At 40.1% G+C, this 11,626-nt stretch overlaps 1 protein-coding gene across 1 annotated transcript; it reads right to left on the bottom strand.

Annotated features, from left to right (window-relative positions):
- Positions 1-1,944: 1,944 nt before the first annotated feature.
- Positions 1,945-5,189, bottom strand: LOC6042305 (alanine--tRNA ligase, mitochondrial). The gene is given in 6 exon segments (XM_001851389.2): positions 1,945-2,978; positions 2,981-3,223; positions 3,226-3,335; positions 3,337-4,320; positions 4,322-4,459; positions 4,520-5,189. Coding segments are annotated over 6 exon segments (2,985 nt in total). The 5' UTR covers positions 5,077-5,189; the 3' UTR covers positions 1,945-2,025.
- Between the last annotated feature and the right edge of the window lie 6,437 nt (positions 5,190-11,626).

Genomic DNA, 11,626 nt, shown 5'->3' with positions numbered 1-11,626 from the left:
AACTGGGAGAAGACGGTAAGCAGGTCGCTTCCGGGAGAGAAGAGGGCGGACTGTATCGATTGGCCGAGATGAAGCTGTCGCCGAAGATGGACGAATCGGTTGTGTGTCGACCGGAAAGGGCGTTTCTGGTCAACATGGCGAAACTGTTGGAGAGGACGGCAGAATCGGTTGCAGAGGATGAGCAGCCGGACACGAACGAGCGGACCGTTGCGGTAGACGGTGATAGTGAAGCTCGTGGGGAGGCTGGCCTTGCGCTCCCGCCGCAACAAGATAGAACCGTTGACACTTGTCAACAAGAGTCGAGGCACAGCGGCCGGGAGCGCCGTTGTCAAGGCAAGTACGATGACGTTTGTTCCGGTACATTTTCTGTCGCGGATTTCTATCCACAGCCTGCTACTGTAAAAGACGATTATCTCTTGGAGGACGGTTCACTGAGTGTCGAGGTCATGCGGCGACCTGACTGTGAAGCTGGGAACAGATCCAATCTCGACGGCGGAGCTGATGCGAGAGGTCAAGCAGCTGCCGTACGTGAACCAGAAAGAGGACGAATGAGCGAATTTACGGTTCCTGCGTTCAAGAGGTTGCTGTCTATCGAGCTGGACGAGTTTGCCGACGTGGAATCATACGTGGACGAGTTCATGGCACTGGCTCGTGGTCTGGTGGATAACGGTTACGTGATTGGAGAACCAATGCTCGTGGCGTTGTTGCTGATGGGACTGCCGGTGAGCTGTGATTCCTTGGTTCAGGATGTGGAGAGCTCAAAGATGTCGCTGGACGCTGCGAAAACTCGGATTCTTCGGGACGTTCGTTTGTTGCAGGAAGAGTTCGAAGGAAGTCGGATGGCGCGTGAGTCCGCCGAAGGTCTAGGAGATGAAGGCGATACCGATTGAGGAGGAGTCAGGGGAACAATCGGATTCGCCGCTTAGTTAGTTAGGGAAGTTTTTTCAATGGTCGTAGTCTAAGGAGGAGTATTGGAAGAATAGTAACCTACGACCAGTTGAACAGTTAGCATAGTTACCTAGTTGTTGATTGCAAATAAATATGTATTCTCGTTTCAAACCTCAAACCCATTGGACGTGTTTTACCCTGCTAAAATTTTAATCTAGTTTTTTTTTGTCAATTTTAGTTTTTTTAATATCGAGAAATTAAAAGTGAGAGTGTGTGCAACATGGAGTTAAACTTTCTGTGCAGTTGCTGTGAAGGTTCCCATGGCACTTTGAAAAATTTAACTCCATGTTGCACGCACACACTCTCACTTTTAATTTCTCGATACATATTTTAAATTTTCTGAAATGTCTGGATTTTTTAAACTAAAGTGGACTCTCACGTTGTCGATGTTGAAGGGACCGTCGAGAGCGGGAGTTATCAAATTATAGAACGGAAAATCAAAGCATGCTATTTGAAGGGACTGAAAAAATTATTGACAGCAGGAGCAATATTGATATCGACAGCCAGATAGTCGACTGTATTTTCTTTAATTATAAAAAAAAAAAATGTTTTTGCATATATTTTTTTTTATATTGAACTAACTATTATGTTGTTTGACTCAAGACATGGGAACAATCGACATTATTTGTGACAGTTGACTGACCTCGTCTTTCGTTTTCGGAAAAAATTAGAAATTTTAGAGGACTAAAAAGGTATATTTTGCGATAGACAGCTATTATAGCTATATAAAGTGTAGAATGGTGCAAAATCTGTTAACGGAGTTTTCGGAAAAATAGCATCGTCATAATTTTAAAATTCATTTCAGAAGAAAAAGATAGATCGCAATCAAAAATAAATTAATCTCATTGAATCATTTATTTTATTGATTATGATATTTGAAACACGATATTAATAAGTTTGAAATAATAAAGTATTCTGCAAATTTTGTCAAAATCAACGAACAAAATCTGTTTTAAACCCTATAATGATTATTTCCTTCAAAATAACAACACAACCTTATATAAAAGTTAAGTATCTTTAATCTCTTTCTATGAACCTAGTCAACATCCGTGGTTGTTTGAATAATCGTCCGTCTCTTCAAATCTTGACGTGCTCCCGGGCATAGTCGCTGGCCTCCCGAAGTGCCTGCTCCAGCAGCGTCTCAAACTGCGACGTCTTGACCTTCCTGCTCTTCATGTTGCACACCTCGGCCGCATTTTGTCCCTTGGGAGCGGCAACACCCGCCTTGAACACACCCCCCACCAACTTGAGCCACTGCTGGGCGTCAAACTGGGTGGTTTGGAAGGCGGCGGGGACACAGGCGCGTGCCTTGACCAGGTCGTCGGTGATGCTGATGACCAGGACGGGGCGATCGGGGAAGTACCGGGTCGCTTTGCTCAGCTGAACCTCCTCCATGATGATGGACGATTCGAGAAAGTGCACGAGGAAGGGGTGGGCGGAGAGGGGTCGTTCCTGCTGGAGGTTCTTCATCTCGATGTCGATGAGTTCGCGCAGGGACTCGCGGGTGTGGTCCTTGAGGCGTTTGAACAGGTCGTTGATGATGTCGAGACAGCGCTGGCGTTCGGCGAACGGGAGGGTGATGTTGTTTTCGGAGCCGACGAGGAGGACGTTTTTCAGGCGTTGCATGCGGGCGTCCATGTTGGGCACGTCGCTGATGGTTTGCTGGTCCATGTCGTGCTTGAGCTGGCGGACGTCGTTGCCGATTTGGGCGCTTAGTTGGTGAGCTTTGACGGCCGGTTCGCCGGCTATGGCGTGGAAGGTGAAGCAGCCGGGTTTGGACTGGGCCAGGTTGGTGATGCAAAAATCTTGCAGTTCTGCGGTTTGTTGGGCGTGGGTTCCGCAGCAAAACTCGGTTGAGGTGGAAGCGCCGATGTCGACGAGACGGAGACCTCGTTCGGGGTAGATCTCGCCGGGGATGGTGGTGACCTTGTTTAGGTCTACGTCTGACGCGTTGCAGACTCGGATTCGGACGGGTTCGTTCTGGCGAATGCTTTGCCTGACGATGGTCTCGATGGCATCGACCTCGTCCGACCGACTTTGGCGCCACAAACGGCCAGTTCCAACCGGAGACCTTTGTCGCCGACGACGCTCGATCGCTGGCACATTGGCACGCCCAGGACCTTCCTGGTGGCGGCATTCAGCAGGTGCGTCGCCGTGTGATGAATTATGTTGGAAGTTCGCCTTGCGGCGTCAACCGCTAGCACGACTTCGTCCCCGACGGAGATCAATCCCGTAGCGGCTCCGTCTTCGACGGAATGTATCACATAACCTGGCACTCGCCGACGGACTTGACCTCAAACTGTACGGCCGGATCCGCCGCGAGCCAGATTCGTCCGGTGTCACTTTGCTGGCCGCCGGCCTCGAAGTAAAGTCGAGGTCGCCGACTTGACTATTGAGGTAATCTTGGTTTTCAGCTGAGGAACGTCGTACGTTTGCTTGTCCCCGTTGTAGACGTAGTTGTACTTGTACACGTTTCGAGTTGGACCGGCTTGGGTGGAGCTCAGCAGTTCGCGCGATCTGCCGAGGCTCTGCTGCAGCTGGTTGGCCAGTTCCAGCTTGGCCCCTTGCTTGAGCTGCTTGGAGAAGGTTTCGTACCCTGCTAGATCGAGTTCCAGTCGTTCAAAATTGGCGATCTTTTCGAGAAGGTCTTCGTCCAGTCCGTACGTGTCGTACATATTGTGGATAAACGTTCCGTCCAGTTTGTTCGCCCCGTTTAGTTTACGAATCTCCTTGAGGGCGTGCGGTAGCCCCGGGTGGTCGATTAGTTCCGACTCGTCGATCCAGGGGTTTCGTTTGAGAAGGTCACGTGACTCGGAGGTCAGTGCGGATCGGAGCTGCCGGTAGCATTCTTCCTCGTGGCGGATGATCGCAAGGGATTCGGTTAGTTTTTTGTCCATTTCCGGGTAGGTTTCGCCGAGGATCTCCACCACCACGGGGACTAGTTCGCGCAGAAGGTGAGGACTGCCGAAGGTGCGCTCGGACAGGGAAAGAGTGCGGCGTAGAATCCGACGAAGTTTATGGCTTTGTGATGGGAACATTCCGTCGGACAGGCATGCGGTTATCATCCTCGTGTGATCCGCCACGATTCGATACGCGGTGTCAAGTTCGTAGTTCCTATGTCGGGCGTCAAACACGCCTTGGTATTTGTCCTTTCTTGAAATCTGTTCCATCCGTTCAAACAACGGAACGAACAAATCCGTGTCATAGTTGCTATTCTTTTGCTGTAGATGGGCCACAAGCCGCTCCAAACCCAAACCCGTGTCCACGTGCCGCTGAGGAAGATCTGTAATCCGTCCATCGCCCAACCCCCGATTGTACTGGATAAACACAACGTTCCACACCTCGGTCAGGTCTGGCAGTCCGGCGTTTACATCGGCTCCGCTCGGCCACGTTCCCAAACTGATCCGAGTGGTCAATGTGAATTTCGGTGCACGGTCCACATGGCCCAGAACTACCCATCTCCCAGAAGTTGTCCCGCGCTCCAAACGGCAAGATTCGTTCCTCCGGGATCCTTGAAAAGAATTTCAACCAATTAGAATCTCAACTGCTTTCACCATGTCTCCAAACTCACCCCAAGCTGGCCCAGATTTCGCGACACTCCAGATCCGCCGGCAGTCCCATCGCAGCGTCCCCGCCAAAGTACGTCACGTACATCCTCCGCGCATCAATCCGATAAACATCCTTCAGCAGACTCAGCGCCATCTCACAAGCCTCCCGCTTAAAGTAATCCCCAAACGACCAATTCCCCAGCATCTCGAAAAAAGTATGATGGTACCCATCCGTCCCCACCACCCCAATATCATTGTGCTTCCCCCCAACCCGAACACACTTCTGCGAATTCACCGCCCTCCTGCACGGAGCCTCCCGCTCCCCCAAAAACACACTCTTAAACTGGTTCATCCCGGCGTTGACGAACGCAATCGTCGGATCGCTGAACGGAACCACCGGGCTGGACCGCACCACCCGATGGCCATGGTCGCGCACGAAAAAGTCCAAAAACCGCCGCCGGATCTCGGCCGAACTCACCTCCGGCACGGGCGCCGAGTGGCGGGCCGATGCGCTGCTAGAGGACCACGCGCCGCGGAAGCTGCGAAGACGTCGGGAGGCGCGCAGCAAAGGATGGATCATCCTCACGGACCGATAAGGAAGGAATCGACGATTGCGGATCGGATTTGATAAGAGGGCGAGAAAACGCAGACCGGCACGTCGCGGTCACAGGTCGAGCTTTTGTTTACGTTCGTTTTGACGTTTCTCGGTGTTGTTTTTGTTGTTGGGGCAAATGGGCAACCTGCGGTGAGGGAGAAACTCTGGATTGGTTAGGGTGGTCTGATATTTGAAAGCTTTACTAAATAAAAAAAAATACATGAAACATGAAACATGAAAAATTGCCGGACATTCACGAACATTTTGATTTGATGTGATAACCAACAGGGTCACAAGGATGACCTATGTAGCGGTTACAGTGGCTCAGACTTAAAGGGAGCATCTTCAAATTACTGCCGTATGAAGGGCCAAAAGGGGATGGTTGGATGCGAACAAGCAAAATCACTCACGGTGTCCTCAGGGAAGAGAATCTCCTTCCGACAGTAACCTCAAAAACTCCGAAAAAATCTGACAAAGCTGAAAAACAGGGCTCGCACCCTGTTGGGGGCCTAAAAGGGCGCGGCGGACAGCTGGAGACTGACAGAGGTCAATAGATGTAGAAATTAGACAATCCTTTAGAATTCTATAATTTATAAACAATTTCCCCCTTGTGTCGTAGTTCTGGTCTTCCACTATCTACATCCAATCTCCGCCATTACAGCACCGTCCACTGCCCTGATGCTCCCTCCCAATCCCCTCGAGATGTTAAGAAATTTCGTATTTTAGAAATCAAGAAACATGAAATTTTAGACATTTGGAAATACAGAGAAACCTCTTTTCACGCGGTGGCGTTACGCTTTTTATTTCGTCGATTTCTCTAAAACCATATAATATTTTTGCATGCTTCAAAAAGCGTTTTGTAGATTTGAACAAAACCTACAAGTTGCTTTTAAGAGATTGCAAAAATGTTGCATCGTTTCAGAGAAATCGACAAATTAGAAAAACGTAACAAAAAAAAAAAAGCAAAGCAATCCTCTTTAACGACCCCGGGTCTTTTGTGGGCTCTGTTGCAAGTTTCTGCTCATTTCTAGGGGTCCGAAGGTTATGTGTGGTGAGTCACCCAAAACCTCTTTTACGCAAATGGACCAATGTTTTACTTCCCCGTCCGATAGAAGGCCAGGAGGATAAGGTGGGAATCGAACCCACGCCCCAACTTAGAAATCGGCAGCCGATGTCGCTAACCAGAAAAAATTTAACGCACCGCGTAAAAAGAGGTTTCACTGTACAGAATTTAAGAAATTTAGAATTTTAGAATTTAAAAAAAAAATAATTTAAGATATGAAAAATCTTTAGAATTTTAGAACGTTTAAATTTTTAAAAAAATTAAAATTGAGAATTTTAGAAATTTAATTTAAAAAAATAGAAATTTTTTAAAAAAATTGAATTTAGAATTTAAAAAATTTAGAATTTTGGAATTTGAGAAATTTAAATATTTTGAAACATAGTGTTTTCGAAATTTAGTATTTTAGAAATATGGAATTAAGAATTGTAGAATTACAGAAATTTAGAAATTGAGAATTTTAGAAATTTAGATCTTCAAAAATTTAGAACTTTAGAAATTTTGAATTCTGACTTTCAAGAATTTTAGTAATTTAGAATTTTAGAAAATTAAAATTTCAGAGATTTCAAATTTTAGAGATATGGAATTTCAGAAATATAGAATTTCAAAAAATTTGAATTTAATCAGTTTTGAATTTTTGAAATTTTAGAAATATTGAATTTTAGTAATTTAGAAAAATAGAAGTTTCAAGATTTAGAATTATTGAATTTTAAATTTTTTTGCTATATAGTATTTTAGCTATTTAGAATTTTAGAAATTTAAAATTATAGAAATTTAAATTTTAGAAATTTAGAATTAAAAATAAATTCAAAAATATAAAATTAAAAAAATAAATTGAATTTAAAGTTTTAGAAATTTTGAATTTTAGAAATTTTGAATTTTAGAAATTTATAGTTCCAAAAATTAAGAAATTTGGAATTTCAGAAAACTTTAAATATAGAAATGCAGAATTTAATAACTTTAGAATTTTATTAATTTAAAATTTTATGGATTTAAAACATTAAGAATATTATGAATTTGGAAATTGAAAATTTATAAATTTAGATGCACAAAAATTTAGAAATTTTAGAAATTAATAATTTTACAAAATAAGAAGTTTAAAAAAAATAAATTTCAGAAATTCAGATTATAGAATTTTAGAAATTAATAAATTTAGTGTTTTGAAAACTTTTAAATGTAGAAATACAGAATTTAAGAAATGTAGAATTAAAAAAAATGGAAGTACAAAAGTTCAGAAATTTAGAATTTCAGAAATTTTTTAAATTTAGATTTTTGAATAATCAACAATTTAGAAATTTAGGATTTTATAATTTTAGTCATTAAGATTTTTAGAAATTCAGGATTTAGAAAAAATAATAATTTTGAATTTTAGAAATTTAAAAATGAATTTTAGAAATTTTGAAAACTAGAATTTTATCAATTTAGAATTATTGAATTTTAGCAATCAAGAATTTTAGAAATTAAAAATTTTAGAAACTTAGAATTAAATAAAATTAAATTTAACAAATGTTGAGTTTTAGAAATTTTGAATTTGGGAAATTTAGAATGAGGGCTGGTACAAATATTTTTTGTCACCAAGTATTTGAGTGTTGTAGTAGCGTTTGAAAAATTAAAATATTGAAATTTTGAATTTTGATGAATTTATATTATGTTTTGAAATTTTAAATGTAGAAATACAGAATTTAAGATTTTTTAAATTTAACGTTTTAGAAATTTAGCATTTTAGAATTTGTAATTTAAATTTAAATCGCAAAATAAAAATTTGTAAAACAAATTGTAAATTCTGAAGTAATAAATTATTTTATTTAAAAAAACATTCTAAATATTTTAAAGTTTTTTAATTAAAAAAATTGAGAAATTTTAAATTCTTATGTTCTAGAATTTAAAAAATCCTTAAACTCTCATATCCATAAATCCTAGAATTAAAAAAAAATAAAATTTAAAATTCTTATTTTCTTAAATTATTTATTTTTTTATTTTCAAAAGTTAAAGTCGAATTTCTGAATTTTAGAATTTTAAAATTATAAATTTTATTTTACAAATTCAGAATAAAAGAACGGAGTATTAAAAGTTTTGAACTTTTTTTTAAATACAAAAAAATACAAATAAAAATGGTATTGTCATCATTCCCAAATTCAAAACGCTCTTCTATTTACATACACTAGGTAATTGTCTTTATTTAATAATTAATTATATTGTTTATTCCATTATTATTTATACTTTTTTCTTATTCTTCTTTCTCCGTGGGTGTTGTCTTTCCTTTACTTTGTATTGATTTTCGCCACCATGTTTCGCGTGTTGTTTGCTTTGTTTGGTTTCCACTCGCTGTCGCTTTGCGAGCACTGTTTTACTCTTTTCATTCGTTTTTTTTCAACATCGTTACCGCTAATCGCTTCTGGTTCTCCCACAAAAGTATAGATAATAATTAATAGTTTTTACAATTTTCAAAGCTATATATATGTAATTTTTATATGTTTTTTTCCCATTTTCTTTTTTTTTGTTTATTATTATTTGTTTTGTCAGTATATATATGTTCATTTTTTTGTTTGTTTAAAGATATTCAATCGAAAAGGAAAAGAAAATAAACCCAACGTTTCCATGAAATATTTCCTCTATTAAATTTAAGTTAATTACATAACACATTGTTTGCTTCAATTGTTTTCCATCGTTTTACTTTTACTCTCAAACGTTCAATTTTGATGTGTGTTTTGTATGTCTGTCCCTTTATCTGTGTCTGTGTGTGTGTGTTTTGAATGAGACTTAAACTGCTGAGCTGAGTAGCTTTGGTTTGTTTCTTTCTTTCTGTGAGTGTGGAATGTTTTTGTTTTGCTCTGCTATCTTACGCTTTGCTCTCTTCTGTCTGATATATTTTACTTTTTAACTTTGTTTTATTTGTTGTTGTAAACTAAACTTTTTTCTTTCTTTTTTTTTCACTATGTGTTGCATCGTTGAGTTGAGTTTATCATTTTTTGTTCTTTGTATTATTCTTTCATATTCTCGTGATTAGTTCATTGCGTGAAACTAGCGGAAAAATAAGAGCGTTATTTTTTTTTGTCTCACTCTTTTCATACGAAAAGAGAGGGAGAGAGGTTTAGAAAGGGGAGTCAGGGCACTCTAAAATGCCCTGGCTGCAGCTAGTCGAGGAAATACGCATGATTATACAGTTATTTTGGTGTAAGTTTTACAAAATGTCTGACAAATTATTAAACCAGTTTCCCTTTTACCATGTGTGTGTGACCAGTGGATATGAATTTTTGATGGATTGTGGCGAGCTGATTTCGTTCAAACGATTTCCTCCACTCTAGGGAATCTAATCGAGGGAAAGATTTTCGCTTTGTTCTTTATCTTTACTTTTTTTTTGTTGTATTAGGACACAGAGAGGTGTTTTCGAGGAAAAAATCTGATTGATTATCGTGACAATGCTTTTTTGTTGTTGTGTTAAAACTGTTCTACATTCAGCCTGATTGAAACTTGAAAAAATGGTGTTCACATTTGCGCGCCACTGAATACCGGCCTTCGTCGTTTGACGTTTCACCTTTATGGCAGTGAGCGCCATTATGGCGCGCGCGCTCGCGTGACATTTGCTAAGAAGCGTTCTATTTCAGTGTGGTAAACAACATTATGCACGGTGTGCGCTGGATGGAGCCAAACTAAACAAAATGGCGGCGTATGTGTGTGTGTATGCGATTAAATCTTTTTTTTTCTTTTCTATTGAAACAATGACAAAAGTCGTACCGTTTTAACGTGTTTTTTCTTCTTCTTTCTTTTCTCGCTAATGATTATATCGGTTTAGTAGTATTTTTTTTTGCTTGTTAGCTTGCTGGTTTCCCACTATTTTTTTGTTAATTGTGTCCTATAGTAAATTTGTGTTTTCCCTAAAGTTCAAATTTATAACAATTTTTGTTTGTTCTAACTCCATGCTGTCTCGCTCTCTTTCTCTTTCTTTGCCATTATAGCAAACCAAACAACGAGTCTGGGTGTTTGCTTATCTCGTTGAAACTTAAGGATATTTGTTTTTTTTTTCTTTTCTTTTTGTGAAGTTAGTCAACGAAAACTTGTGTAGTTTTGAGTTGTTTTTCACTTTGATGTCTATTAAGTTGATCTTCTCAGTAGTTTCTCACAGATTTTTTTTTGTTGGTGTTTTTGCGACACTTGGAGACATGAGAGTGCATTTTATGGTTGATTGGTGGAATTTATGTGTGTGTTGGTTTGTTTTTTTTCTCGTGAGGGGTTGCGTTAAGTGTATTTCTTGCTGTAACTTTTAGTACTGGTTAATGTAACTGGGTTTCGTTTGAGTATCATCATTAGAACATTTCGCACTTTCTTCTTTATTTTTTTTATTTGTTGTAAAGAAGAAAGGCTCGTGGAAAACTTGGAGTAACGTTCCTAACGAAGAATGTATTGTTTGCCCTTTTTTTGTTTTGCAACTTTTAGACAAAACATTAAACGAGATCAGTAACAACATATAGAAATTTATTTAGTTAGGTATAATCAATGACAAAGGTAAAAATAAACGATCTTTTTTTTAGTTTTTTGGTTTCTCTTGTTCGATAAATATGTATAATAGATCATATGTAAAGAGTTTGTTTTTCGTCACTATATACGTTAATTATTTTGTTCAAATTGTTTCATTTAATGTGAGTGCTGTGTGTGTGTGTCTTTTTCTTGTTTTTTTATTTTTACCTTTTTTGAATAACTTTAAGTTTTTTTCTTTCTCCTCTTATGATTTTGTTTCTCTCTGGCTGCTGCTGCTCTAATTTTCTGTGTGTTTAGTTTTTAAACTGATGCTGATTGAAACTAGCGATGCAATGTCCTGGACGAGTGCCGCATAGGCTGCCGCGCCTGGCCTCCTTGACCTGCATTGGCATCTGCTGCATCGGCTGCTGCGGCATCATCATCATCGGCTGCTGGGGTTGCTCAGCTGGCATAAATTTCGCTAATCAGTTTTCAAAAAAGAAAAAAATAGAACGAAAAAAGAAAAAAAACACGCATTAGCTCAAACCTGACCCCGGTGGCAACTAAACGCACACCAAATCCTTCGGAATGACCTCTCCCGGATGGAGAGAGACGGTTCCGGCGGTTTTCTACACGCGGAAAAGAGCAAACCAAAAAAAAATGTTCAACTTTACATTGAGTCGAGAGACAGGTGTTGCTGGCGCTAGGTTGTACAATATACACAGGTTAGAGAGCGAGAGTTTCACACAATCAACATTGGCAGCTACGGACAAACCACGCTTGCTACGGTTAGGTTAGGTTTAGTTTGTTAGTAGTAGGCGCAGCCGCGATGCAATTTGGGTCGCACCACCTGCTTGCGGCGTCACCTCACCGACCCTGACGATGGCGAAACGTCAATCGCCAAAGTAGGCTGGTGGCGCGCCAGTCGGTGCCGTTCCCCCAGCTCGAATACATTTACACGCAGGCTTGCTTGGGTTGGGTTGGCGGCGTTTAGAACATCTCAAATACAGATAGGTGAAG

Source organism: Culex quinquefasciatus, chromosome 3, assembly GCF_015732765.1.
Source record: "Culex quinquefasciatus strain JHB chromosome 3, VPISU_Cqui_1.0_pri_paternal, whole genome shotgun sequence".
NCBI lineage: Eukaryota > Metazoa > Arthropoda > Insecta > Diptera > Culicidae > Culex > Culex quinquefasciatus.
The sequence above is the reverse complement of the archived record's forward strand: the minus strand, read 5'-3'. Positions and strand labels throughout refer to the sequence as shown.